Source organism: Scyliorhinus canicula, chromosome 2 (assembly GCF_902713615.1).
Source record: "Scyliorhinus canicula chromosome 2, sScyCan1.1, whole genome shotgun sequence".
NCBI lineage: Eukaryota > Metazoa > Chordata > Chondrichthyes > Carcharhiniformes > Scyliorhinidae > Scyliorhinus > Scyliorhinus canicula.
In genome coordinates, this window is record NC_052147.1 from 278941950 (window position 1) to 278955610 (window position 13661).

Consider the following 13661-nt stretch of genomic DNA (forward strand, 5'->3'; position numbering starts at 1 on the left):
TAAGGCGGATGGATTAACAACAGAGGCCTGGCCAGGAACAATGTCTTTTCCTTGGCTGTAATCCTGATATAGTTAATCCGACTATAAAATGCAAAGTCGGGATGCCTCTAATGACCATTAAAATAAGCAGAGGTTATCCAGTTGGATCACCTGGGTTAATGTTAAATTTATTCCTGACTAATTCCAATCAACTGCACACTGAGGAGGCAAAGGTCAAGCAGACTTCATCGGGCTGCTCAGGAGGTCATTTGTCTCTCTCTTTCTCTCTGCCTCTCTGTCCACCTCTGTTCTCCATTCACCTCTAACACTCAGCCTGGCTAGTAACACAAGCCACAAAGGAGCCTGAAGCAGCCAAACAATGTCAGCCTCAGGCGAGGTGTGAGGAAGGGGATCGGTGATCATCCGACAGCCATGGAGAGAAAACAAAGCACAGAGCAAGGCCCCAAGAGGAAGGCTGAGATGGCCAGGTACCCTTTTCACCGACGGCCTCCCTGGATACTCAGCAGTTTGTTCGCTGTGCAGGTAGGGAAGTGTTAAAGTTCAAAGCCGTGCGCGCCTCCCCGATTCCCATCGCTCCACCACAGCCTTCAGCTGCCTGGGGCCTAAGCTCTGGAGTTCCCTGACTAAACCTCTCCACTACCTTCCTCTTTCTCGTTCAAGACATTCCTTAAACTCCCAGGTCACCTCTCCTAATGGCCGGAATTCTCCCAATAAGTGACCTTGGGCTTGATCGTTCGGCCTCGCTCAAGTGAAACGAGGCCGGTGAATAGCAGGAGAGGCCGAAGACGCGAACCATGCCAAACACCCTCCTTCAGGTCCCTCCCATATCCAGCAACCCACTACCCCTCCCTTTTCAGGCTCTCCCCCTTTCAGGCCCTCCCCACCATGCCCCTCCCCTCCCCTTTTAGACTTCCCCATTTTCATGCCCCCCCCTTAGACCCCCCTTCATGCTCCCTCCCTCAATCCCCCCTTTCACGACCATTCCCCCTAACAGGCCCCGTCCCTTGGCAATGCCCCTTGGCACCCTGACACCACCCCCCTGGCAATTCCAGTCAGGCACCCTGACACTACCAGGGGACCAGGGGCCCAGGGGTCAGTTCCCGACCCTCTCCCCGAACACCCGGGTGGCTCCAATTACCTCCGAAACCCCCAGCATGGAGACCAGCAATGATTCCCGCCGGCCTTCAGGCCGTGCCGACGGGGATGGAGACTCCCGGGAATCACGAGACTCTGGCCTTGAGCAGGCAGAGTGTATTTAACTGAGCTTCCAGACCCATTTAAATATGCAAATCTGATTCAGGCCCAGCAAGGACGTGAAGCCGACCCCCTTCTGATGCCGTGGGCTCGGAGCGTCCTGCTCCCTTCGGCGTCCAGCGTGATCCCCATTTTGGTGCTGTCCCCACAATGCGAGGTTAGAATCGCGCCCAACATCTCCTTGTATGGCCAGATTTCCTTTGGTACAGCTCCTATAAAGAGCTGTGCAACGTTTATTTTCTACATTGCAGGCGTTATGCAAATGCAGGTTGCTGTTGTTGATTGTAAGGCTGCGGTTGCTTATTTGATTGGGTGGGTTGTAACGGTGGCTCACCATTGACCGGCGGTGGGACCTACTGGTCTCGCCAATGTCAACGCCATTTGTGCGTTGTCCGCCAGCCCCTCGAGGAGTCACCATTGGCGGGACCGGGAAATCGCTGGAAATTCCGGCCATTGTCTTCAGGGTGTCCGTATTTCCTCATTGACCTGTTTACCCGGCCGGCTTGTAATAATTCACCCCGTGATTACTGAATGACGTTTCGCTTCATGCTCGAGTAGATTTGTAACGCAGCAACCCTGGGCTGACCGGCGTGCAGGCAACTGTTTGATTCAAAGAAAATATTTATGCTCAGGATACAGGCACCGCTGAAAAGATCAGCATTTATCCCTTACCCTGCGCTCGCGGGATCTTGCTGTACGCAAATTAACAGGCCGGGCATCTGACGTTCAAAGAGACCTGGGAGTGCTGGTGCAAGGAACACGGAAAGTTAGCGAGCAGGCGCAATTAGGGCAATTAGGGAGGCTTGGGATGGTTGGCCTTTAGTGTTAGTGCCTGCAGAAGGGGAATAAACAAAATCTTGCTGCAGTTGGACAGGGATTAGTGCGACCACATCGGGAATACCGGGCGGAGTTTTGGTCTCCACATTTCGGAAAGGATATCCTGGCATTGGAGACGGTGCAGCGAAGGTTCGTTAAATTGGTCCCTGGGATGAGAGGGGTGTCCAATGATGATAGGCTGAGTGAATTGGGTTTATATTGTTTAGAAGAATGAAATGAAAATCGCTTATTGTCACGAGTAGGCTTCAATGAAGTTACTGTGAAAAGCCCCTAGTCGCCATATTCCGGCGCCTGTTCGGGGGGGACTGGTACGGGAATTGATCCGTGCTGCTGGCCTGCCTGGGTCTGCTTTCAAAGCCAGCGATTTAGCCCAGTGTGCTAAACCAGAACCAGTGCTAAATCAGCACACAGACAGTGTGCACCCAGAAGGAAGGCTACTCGGTGAAACCTACAATATTCCGAAGGGTTTAACAGGGAGATTGTTTGCGCTGGTCGGGGAATCTAGGGGGACACAGTTTCAGGATAAGGGGCTGATCATTTAGCACTGAGATGAGGAGAAATTGCTTCACTCAAAGGGTGAATTCTTGCCCCAGAGGGCTGTGGATGCGCCATCAGTTAATATATTTAAGGCTGGCCATAGACAGATTTTTGGTCTCCCGGGGAACTAAGGAAATGGGGAGCGAGCGGGGAAGTAGAGTTGAATCTCAAGAACGGCCAGGATCGTATTGAATGGCGGAGCCGGCTTGATGGGCCAAATGGTCTTCTTCGGCATGTAAATTCTATGATTCTATGACTGGCAGAGCTGTTCCTGGATGGGTCGAATGGTCTACTCCTGCTCCGATTTATTATGTTCTTATTTCCTGAATGAGTTTCCCACATCTTAATGGTGACAACCTTTCAAATGACCTCAACGGCCTTGAAGTGATTTGGGGATGTCCTTAAAGTATAAAAGGTGCCACATAAATTCAAGTTGGCCACAGTAGGCGGTGATACAATTGGGTGTGTTGCGAGGTCACTCTGGAGGGCAGATAGGGTCAATCTGGAGTCACCCATAGACCAGACTGTCTAAGGACGTCAGTCAATGAATTGCGATTTGACAACAATATGACAACTTCACAATCTCTTTAACTGGGGCGGGGTTTCAGGGAGCCCCCCAGAGTGAGCGTGATGGCAATAGGGTGGCCAACTGTCCCTTATTTTAAGTGATTGTCCCTTATTTTGACTGGACGACATTGTCCTGTGGGAGCCTGATCCCGGGACTCCAGGCACGTGTGAGTAACTCAGCGGGGTGGGGGGGGGGGGGGGGGGGGAGTTGAGAGTTTTAGTTGATCTTAAACCTCCCTTTTGAACGTGTACCAGCCACACAACCGCTATCCCCTCCCCACTCTCATGGAAACCCCCTCCCCCGCAACCTCAATCCAATGGGTTATAGTGCCCCTTATTTTATTTCATAAGAGTTGGACACTCTGGATAGTGGGGAAGGGACGCCTGGAGGATGTGGCAGGTGTATCTGCCACTGATTTCTGGGGTGGGATTCTGCAATAATGGGGGCTATGTCCCCATGCCCGCGTGAAAACCTGCGCCAACCACTCCAGAGTCAACGGCCCTGAAAGTGAGGAATTCCTGCTGCCTCATAGATCATAGAATTTACAGAATTTACAGTGCAGAAGGAGGCCATTCGGACCATCGAGTCTGCACCGGCTCCTGGAAAGAGCACCCTACCCAAGGTCAACACCTCCACCCTATCCCCATAACCCAGTAACCCCACCCAACGCTAAGGGCAATTTTGGACACTAAGGGCAATTTATCATGGCCAATCCACCTAACCTGCACATCTTTGGACTGTGGGAGGAAACCGGAGCACCCGGAGGAAACCCACGCACACACGGGGAGGATGTGCAGACTCTGCACAGACAGTGACCCAAGCCGGAATCGAACCTGGGACCCTGGAGCTGTGAAGCGATTGTGCTATCCACAATGCTACCGTGCTGCCCGTTGGCAACCGAGGTCCCAGGTTCGATCCCGGCTCTGGGTCAGTGTCCATGTGGAGTTTGCATGTTCTCTCCGTGTGTGTGTGGGTTTCACCCCCAGAACCCAAAAATGGGCAAGCTAGGTGGATCGGCCACGCTAAATTGCCCATTAATTGGGAAAATGAATTGGGTCGTCTAAATTTTTTAAAAAAGAAAGTGAGGAATTCTCCTCTTTCTAGGCTGACGCGGGAATGTTTCCCGCTGCTCCAGCCAGCGCCGAAGGGATGGCACGCGTTTGCGCGGAATGGCTGGCGTGATCTCGTGCATGCGCGGACCGGCCGGCGTATTATCGCACATGCGGGGGGGGGGGGGGTTCCCTTCACCGCGCTGGCCCCCGGGCAATATGGCGGAGCCCTACGGGGTCCCGGCGCGGAGGAAAGAAGGCCCACACGGAACCAGCCTGCCCGCAGATCGGTAGGCCCCAATCGCAGGCCAGACCCCTGTTGGGGGCGCCCCCGGGGTCGAATCCTCCCGCCGCCCCCCCCCCCCCCCCCCCCCCCCCCAGGACGCCCCTACACACTTACCTGCCAGGTTTCGCCATGTGTGAGGTGAGTAATTCACGCCGGCAGGACTGGGGAAAACCTGACGGCCGCTTGGCCCATCGGGGGCCGGAATATCGCCGGAGGGGCCGCTGTCAATGGCCCCCGACTGGCGTGGCGGGAATCCCCCCGAAATATGGCATTGGAGAATACGGCAGCCGGCATCAGGGCAGCGGGGCAGGATTCTTGCCTCCCCCCCGGGGATTCTCCGACCCGGCGCAGGGTCGGAAAATCCCGGCCCGGGTGTCAGGAAAACTGTCCCCAATTTGGTGGGGGCAGGAAGGATCCAATGTGGGAATACCACCCACTGGAGGCAGGATTTCACTTCGGCTCATTAGCTACTTGACTCTGAGCCGCTGGAGTGGCTCAGGGATTTAACGGGATTGGCACAGGTTTCCCACACCTCCAGAAAGCAAACCGGCTAAACCTGCCGGGGGGACTCGGCAACAGGAAGGGGGTGGGCCCACAGAAAGTCAGCCCGCACTGTCCTTGCATCTGATCTCCCTCTCCCCTCCTTGCCGGTCTCCGCCCCTCCTCACAGCCCGCACCAACTCACCTGTCTCCAGGAATCCAGCGACGGTCCTGTGGTGGTATGATTAGCATAGCTGCCTGCCATTGGTGCAGAACACTGGCTTACCATTGGCCCTGGTCGATCATGTGCCTCTCGACTGATTGGTTGAGACCAGTCATGTGACGGCTCCCCGATTGGTCGAGAGGCTGAGTTAACCCCGCCTCCAGTGCGGGGTATAAATACCCAGTACTCCCGGCGGTCGTCCATATACTGTAATCGACCGCAGGGCTAACATCTAGCTGATTAAAGCCATACTTTAGTACAGCAACTCGTCTCGCGTTCAATTGATGGTACATCAGGTCCCTGATGGTAACCTCAGAGCAGCCGCTGCTGGGGATATGGTTGTGTGCTGGTAACATCACCGGAAGTGCGATCCAGAGGCCCAGGCTCTGACGGCACGGGTTCAAATCCCACTACAGCCGCAGGTGAAATTTTTATTCAATTCGTAAAATCTGGAATACGAAGCTAATCTCAGTGATGGTTGGCATGGCAACTATCATCGATTGTTGTAATAAACCCATCTGGTTCACTCATCCTTCAGGGAAGGAAATCTGCCGCCCTTACCCGGTCTGGCCTACATGTGACTCCAGACCCACGGCAATGTGGTTGACTCTTAACTCCCCTCTCTGAAATGCCCCTAAGGGCAATTAGAAATGGGGGACAAATGCTGGTCTTGAGAAAGATGTCCATATTCCGTCAAAAACTAAGGAGCCACTGCTCCTGGCAATGGACAGCTGGCTGCCGGCCTCTGATTGGACTGCAGCTCTTGGGGATGCGGCATTTCAACTCTATTGGGGTCTTCATTCCATGTGGGAGGGGGTGTGGCCTGACACTGTCCAGTTAAATGCCTGATTCCACTTCAATAGCGGTGAGCCTCCTGAGCGGAAGCAACAGGGGACTTCCCCACTGCCTCTCCAGCTGGCTGGGTGTCTTTGTCTGCTCACCTAACCTATCCATATCTTTTTGTAGCCTCCTTCTGTTCTCTTCACAGCTTGCTTTCCTACCTATCTTTGTGTCATAGAGCCATTTAATTCCTACAGTGCAGAAGGAGGCCGTTTGGCCCGTCAAATCTGCACCGACCCTCTGAAACAGCACCCTACCCAGGCCTCCTCCCCATAGCCCCACCTAACTTACACATCTTTGGACATTAAGGGCAATTTATCATGGCCAATCCTTCTAATTTGCAGATCTTTGGACTGTGGGAAGAAACCGGAGCACCCGGAGGAAACCCACGCAGGCACAGGGAGAACGTGCAGACTACACACAGACAGTGACCCAGCCGGGAATCGAACCTGGGACCCTGGTGCTGCGAAGCCACAGTGCTAGCCACTGGGCTACCGTGCCGAATGTACCAATTCACTTCATCCAGCTCTGATTTCAGGCCCCCATAATTGCCCTTGTTTAAGTTTAAAAAGATAGAGAAAAGAAGAGATTTGGTAGAGGGATGCAAAATCATCAGGGGTCTGGAGAAAGGGAAAGGGTGGAGAATGAGAGGGCACAGATTTCAAGTAATCAGCAAAACAAACAAAAGCGATACGAGAAAAATCTTCTTCACCCAGCGAGTGGTTAAGACCTGGAACGCACTGCCTGAAATTCCAGCGGAGGCCGCTTTAATGAAGGTGATCAAAAGGGAGTTGGAGTGTTATTTGAGGAGGAAGACTGTGCAGGGTTATGCAGCGATCATAGGGACATTCAAAATACTTAATTGCAGTATTAATGTCAGCCTACTTGTGACAATATGAAATGAAAATCGCTTATTGTCACAAGTAGGCTTCAAATGAAGTTACTGTGAAAAGCCCCGAGTCGCCACATTCCGGCGCCTGTTCGGGGAGGCTGGTACGGGAATTGAACCATGGTGCCGGCCTGCCTTAAAAGCCAGCTCTTTAGCCCTGTGCTAAACCAGCCCCTAATGAAGATTATTATTATTAATGGGAGCAGAAGTCAGGCCCTTCGGCCCCTCGAGCCTGCTCCGCCATCAAATACGATCAAGGCTGATTTAGAACATAAGAACATAAGAACTAGGAGCAGGAGTAGGCCATCTGGCCCCTCGAGCCTGCTCCGCCATTCAATGAGATCATGGCTGATCTTTTGTGGACTCAGCTCCACTTTCCGGCCCGAACACCATAACCCTTAATCCCTTTATTCTTCAAAAACTATCTATCTTTATCTTAAAAATATTTAATGAAGGAGCCTCAACTGCTTCACTGGGCAAGGAATTCCATAGATTCACAACCCTTTGGGTGAAGAAGTTCCTCCTATCTACCCTCCTGACAGCGATTGACTCTCTTGCATAACAAGCTCTGCCTTAAAAGGTATTTGGTAACTCCACCTCCACCGCCTTCTGAGGCAGAGTTTCAAAGTACTCCCTAGTTCAGGACTCACCCGCAAGAGGAAACATCCTTTCCACATCCACCTTGTCACATTCAGGATCCTATATGGGAAGACGGGAGAATGGAGAAGGGGAGACGGGAAGTAAATTGCTCGCTTGGAGAGCAGGTACGCCCATGATGGGTCGAATGGCCTCCGTCTGAATGCAGAAGTTCTGTGATTCTGTGACATAATGTAGCCTTTTGTGTCCTCTCGACGTTTATGCGCTATTTAACTGATGCACCGTCCTGTGTCTGAGCTACTCCAGTGGAACATCCTGGGTGGGATTTTCCCGTCCCCCAGCCTCCTGTTTCTGGGCAGTGGGAGGCGGCGCCCGCAGGGGCCGGGGGTCCCAGCAGGATCGGAGAATCCCACCACCAGCAAACGGCCAGAGAATTCCGACCCCTTCCCTAATTCCCGGATTCCTTCCCGTCATCACAGTAATGACGTCGTCGAGGAAGTTGAGGTTTTCCGATCCTTGACCCCCTGAGGGAAATGCCTATTTCATGGGTGCAAAAAGATGGAAGACATGACAAGAATTTTAAATTTCTTTTCAAATTTCTCCTTGGCCCAACCTCTCCCTGTACCCGTCACCCCCTTCAGTCTAACCACCCTCTGAGATCTCTGGGCTCCTCCAATTCTGGCCTATTAACTAAAATCTGCAGGATTGGACGTTGTGCCTTCAGTAACCTGAGATTAAAAAATAACTGGGGAGGTCTACAGGAAAATCAGGGATGGGGCCGAGTTGCAGGATTGCTCTTGCAGTGGGTCAGCATGGACACCAAGGGCTGAATAGCCTCATTCTGTGCGGTCACCTTCATTGGCTGCCCTCCGACTCAGGGTCGTGCGTTCATGCCCTGGGCCTTCATGTGACTGAACAGCCCCGGTTCTCCACCCACAGGTCTTTGTGGGGCAGATGTGGGGCAGATGTGGAATCCAGAGTACATGGTTGCTGCCTTTTCTTTCATAGAACATAGAACATAGAACGATACAGCGCAGTACAGGCCCTTCGGCCCACGATGTTGCACCGACATGGGAAGTCAAAAACTTCCTTCTCTGTCCCCTCCGCGCTGGTTTAGCACACTGGGCTAAATTGCTGACTTTGAAAGCAGACCAGGGCAGGCCAGCAGTATGGTTCAATTCCCGTACCAGCCTCCCCAAACAGGCTTCGGAATGTGGCGACTAGGGGTTTTTCACAGTAACTTCATTTGAAGCCTACTCGTGACAATAAGCGATTTTCTTTCATTTCATTTCATTTCATTAAGACATTGTGACTCAAAGAGTGATGCAGTTTTATGGACAAGTCGTGGCCATTTTGACCGATTGGTAGCAAACTCCTCCCGGTCTTTAATGTCAATGCTGCAGTGCGTCAAGTGGCTTCTTTGTCCTCCCTGGAAAGGTGGTCACCCGAGAGCTGAGAAAACAGGATCTGGGATGGAGGAGATGGTTCTGGACACAGTGTCCAGTCCGTCGTAGCTGATTTTTCAGGAGTTTTGCCTAAATGTTTGTGGAGTTGGCTTCAAGAAGGACCCTAGAGTTTGTTGACCGTTTGTCCCACTGAATCTGAAGGATACGGCGGTGGCATTGCTGGTGAAATTTCTCTCGTGCTCCTGTGCGTCGCTGATACACAGTCCGGCTCTCACGGCAACACGGGAGTGCGGTGATGATAACTGCTCCGTACACCAGGATTCTCACTGACCTGCGGAGGTCTATGTTGTCGAACACTCGCTGCTGCAGTTTGGGAAAGGCTGCTCTGGAGCAGCTAATCCAGCTCTGGACCTCCTCATCCATGAAGGACTTTTGAGAGAGACCAAGGAAGGGGAAGTGTTCACCATTTTCCAGAGTCTCTCCTTCAACATATATGGCAGATGGAAGGTTTGGTTGATCAGGTCAGGGCTGGTGTGAGTTTTATTTTGACAAGACTCAAGGACAGACCGAGGCAACAGCACTGCAGTCATCCAGAAACTGTCGATCATGAGGTCCATGGTGGTCAGTTTGGTTTTAGCATGGAGGTGACTGAGGTTAGGGAGTTTTTGATCTAGACCATATTAAACGCTGACATCAGAGGACAGTTGATCCTTGATTAGATTGTAAATAGAATGAGGACACTCACACAGCCTTGCTTGACCCTGGTCTCGATTTTGAAGGTGTCTGTTTCAGATCTCCCACACAAGACCATTGCAGTCACATTGTCATGAAGCCGATTCTGATGATGTTTCTTGGACATCCAAACCGTTGGAGCAAAATCCACAGAACTTTGTGATTCATTAAGTCAGATGCTTTTGGTCAGGCCGAAGATGCAATGAAATGTCCCTGGTGTCGTTCTCGCCTTTTTTCATGGATTTGTTTGGCACCAAACACCATGCCCGAGGTTAGTCTGAAAGGTCCAAAGCCGCACCGTGTCCCTTGAAAGATTTCCTCAGCCACAGGAAGTGGGCGATTCAGGAGCATGTGTGTCAGGGGTTTCCCTGCTATGGACAGGAGTGGAAAACCTTATCAGTTTCCACAGCGTGATTTACCTCCCTTCTCAAAGAGAGTTAAAATTGTTACATTCGAGGGCATTGAGCTTTGATCTGAGCAAAATCCCCGCCAGTTTTCAATAACTCAACTGGGATACCATTGGGGCCACAAGGTTTGTTGATTTTCATCCCTTTGATTGTGTGTTGCGGCTCTCCCGTGATTCACTCATGGATTCTGGGGAATTACCTGGAAAGTATGAGCTGACACTATGGATTCAGGGTTGAGGAATTATTGAAAATGTCCTTTCCAGCATTGATGGATGGTAATGTCATCTGTAAGAAGAGAAACACCATCCATTGAGCGGTCATCCATTGACCTGTTGAATGGCTGTAGATGGCCCCTGTGGCGTCAGAAATGCTTTGCATATCATGATCATCGTAGAATCATAGAATCTACAGTGCAGAAGGAGGCCTTTAGGCCCATCGAGTCTGCACCGGCCCTTGGAAAGAGCCCCCTGCCCAAGCCCACACCTCCACCCTATCCCCGTAACCCAGTAACCCTCACCCAACCGTTTTGGTCACTAAGGGCAATTTAGCATGGTCAGTCCACCTAACTTGCACATCTTTAGATTTGTGGGAGGAAACCGGAGCACCCGGAGGAAACCCACGCAGACGCAGGGAGAACGTGCAGACTCCGCAAAGTCAGTGACCCAGCCGGGAATCGGACTTGGGACCCTGGAGCTGTGAAGCAACTGTGCTAACCACTGTGCTACCGAGCCGCCCTATGATGGTCAGCATATTGTTGGATCCCTCGGGCTCTCCCTTCCTACCACATGACCTTTATCTTCCAGATTTATCCCTGGCTATCAACCTTGACCTATTTGAATGTTTCTTCCTGGACTTGGGATCTTGTATTCCTGATGGACAATGAAGGCTGCTCGTTTTTGCACTCGGAATTTGTTCAGGGAATATGGGCATCACTGGCTAGGCCAGCATGTATTGCCAATCCCTAATTGCCCCTGAACTGAGTGGTTTGCTGGCCTTGCCTTTGTGGTGGTATGAATGTGAGCACTGCCATTGGTGCAGAGCATTGGTTTCCCATTGGCTCTGGCTGGTCATGTGCCTCTCGTCCGATTGGCTGGGACTAGTCATATGACTGCTCACCAATTGGTCGAGAGGCAAGTAGACCCCGCCTCCGAGGCGGGGTATAAGTACCCAGAGTTCCGGGCGGTCGGCCTTTCTCCGTCGTCTACCACCGGGCTAACAACTAGCTGATTAAAGCCACAGTTTGGATCTTCATCGTGTCTCGAGTCCAATTGATGGTACATCAGCCTTGTTAAGAGTCAACCACGTTGCTGTGGGTCTGAAGTTACATGTGGGCCAGACTGGGTAAGCCTGGTAATAACCATGCTCAAACCCAATGGTCTGCACACAGGAGTCTGGGGCAGTCGGCTTTATTCAATCCAATTGGACGTGTGAATGTTTTCCTGATTTGTAATGAGCTGCATTTTGAATTCCTCTCTTTGAGCTGCTTCAGGGCTGAGACATTGACCCTCCTCTCCCTCTTGGACCTTCGGGCCTTGTAGTGTCTTGGTGCTGGGTGAATGTTCATCGCCATTTGAACAAGTCAATGATAAAAGCAAATTACTGCGGCTGCTGGAATCTGAAACAAAACCTGGACAATCTCAGCAGGACTGACAACATCTGTATAGAGAGAGAGAGAGAGAGAGGCAGGAGTTCTCATCTCTCTCTCTGCAGAGCTGTCTGGCCTGCTCAGATTGTCCAGCAGACATCAAACCCCCGCATGGATCGAGTGACACAGACAGCACTGGAATCTTTGAGCTGTGATCAGTGCAGGATTTTAGATTTTTTGGATCATAAACATCTGGCAACTTAAGGGTTAATAGCCTGGGTTACAGTGTGTTTGACTGCAGTAGTCATGTTTTCAAAAGAATCTTGTTTTTCAAGAGCAGAAAGTTTTTAGGAGCCAGAGGTGAAATTGACCAGAGTCAGGAGCCTGGACTAATGCACTGTTGATTGACTAGGGGGAGTCCCCGGGCAGTTAATGGCCGGGATTCTCCGACCCCGCTCCATTGACATCCCCACCCCCCGGCAATTCTCCGGGCCTCGACGGGCCGAGTGCCCGCCGAGTTTGGCCGAGTCCCGCCGGAGCGGATTACTCACTTCCCACACGGCGGGACCTGGAAGGTGAGTGTGCGGGGGCCGTCCTGGAGGGGGGGGGGGGGGGGGTGGAGGAACCAACCCTGGGGGGGAGTTCCACAGTGGCCTGGCCCGCGATCGGGACCTACCGATCGGCGGGCAGGCTTGTTCCATGGGGGCCTATGTTCCTCTGCGCTGGGCCCCTGTAGGGCTCAGCCATATTACCCGTGGGCCGGCACAGAGACAGGAACCCACATGCATGCGCGGAATCACACCGGCCGTAGTGCGCATGTGCAGAATCACGCTGGTTGTGCTGCGCGGGCTGGAGCTGCCTGGACCATTCGGGCGCCGAGGAAAACATGACTACTGCAGTCAAACACACTGGAAGGGGAGCAATTGAGGACCATTGACGCCGGAGTGGTTCATGCCGCTTTTCACGCTGGCGTCAAAACTTGGCCCCAGAATCAGAGAATCCCGGCCCAAGTGTCCAGCCTGGGGAGTTAATTTGTTTTCAGCTAGGTGGAGATGATGTCATTGCTGAGTGGAGCTAAGGTATTCAGACATTTTACGAAAGCATTTTTGAGTTGAGTTCTGATCTGGCTAACACTGCGTTCACATGTACTTTGCTCACATATTAGAACACTTTACAAAAGATTAATAATAGTTAAAGTAGTGCAGACTTGTCTGAGGACAAGGGGGAAGTTGAAACAAACAAGTTGAAAAATCCTTTTGAAGATATCCAGCCAGAGTGTGCAGGGGTTCTAAAAGGGGTCAAATGGAGAGCAAGTTTTTTTTTACATCATGGGTTGGGCCAGCATTTATTACCCATCTCTGAGGGCATTTACAAATTGACCACATTGCTGTGGACCTGGAGTCACAAGTAGGCCAGACCAAGTAAGGATGGCAGATTTTCTTCCCTAAAGGACATTAACAAACCCCAGATGGGTTTTTCAGACAATGGTTTCATGGTCACAATTAGACTTTTAATTCCAGATTTTCATTGAATTTGAACCAGCTATGATGAGATTTGAACCTGCGTCCCCAGAGCATAGCCCTGGTTGTCTGAATGATTAATCCAGTGACAATACCACTATGCCCCGGCCCGGGGCTGAGAGAATCCCGCCCATTGTTTCCGCACAGTCTTACAAAAGAAACTAAAATATTAGGGTTTCCGATCAGTATCCCAGCCACTGTTGGGGTTTGTTGTGGGACGGTAACAGAGTTGAACAATAATCCAGGAGACAGCAATGCTTTGATCTGGGACGCCTCCATGTGGTTTTGTGGTGTTCCTTCTGGTGGAAGAGGCCACGCTGAGCACACGCTGAGGGGCTGGTTTAGCTCACTGGGCTAAATCGCTGGCTTTGAAAGCAGACCAAGCAGGCCAGCAGCACGGTTCGATTCCCGTACCAGCCTCGCCGGAATGTGGCGACTAGGGGCTTTTCAC

At 51.8% G+C, this 13661-nt stretch overlaps 1 protein-coding gene across 1 annotated transcript in view; it reads left to right on the forward strand.

The window, feature by feature from the left end:
- The first annotated feature begins 306 nt into the window (after positions 1 to 306).
- slc23a3 (solute carrier family 23 member 3) overlaps positions 307 to 13661 on the forward strand; it is a 98216-nt gene continuing 84861 nt past the window's right edge. Inside the window, exon 1 of the mRNA XM_038790411.1 lies at positions 307 to 522. Coding sequence (XP_038646339.1) covers positions 412 to 522 — 111 coding nt within the window. The 5' untranslated portion in view covers positions 307 to 411. The remainder of the gene's footprint in view (positions 523 to 13661) is intronic.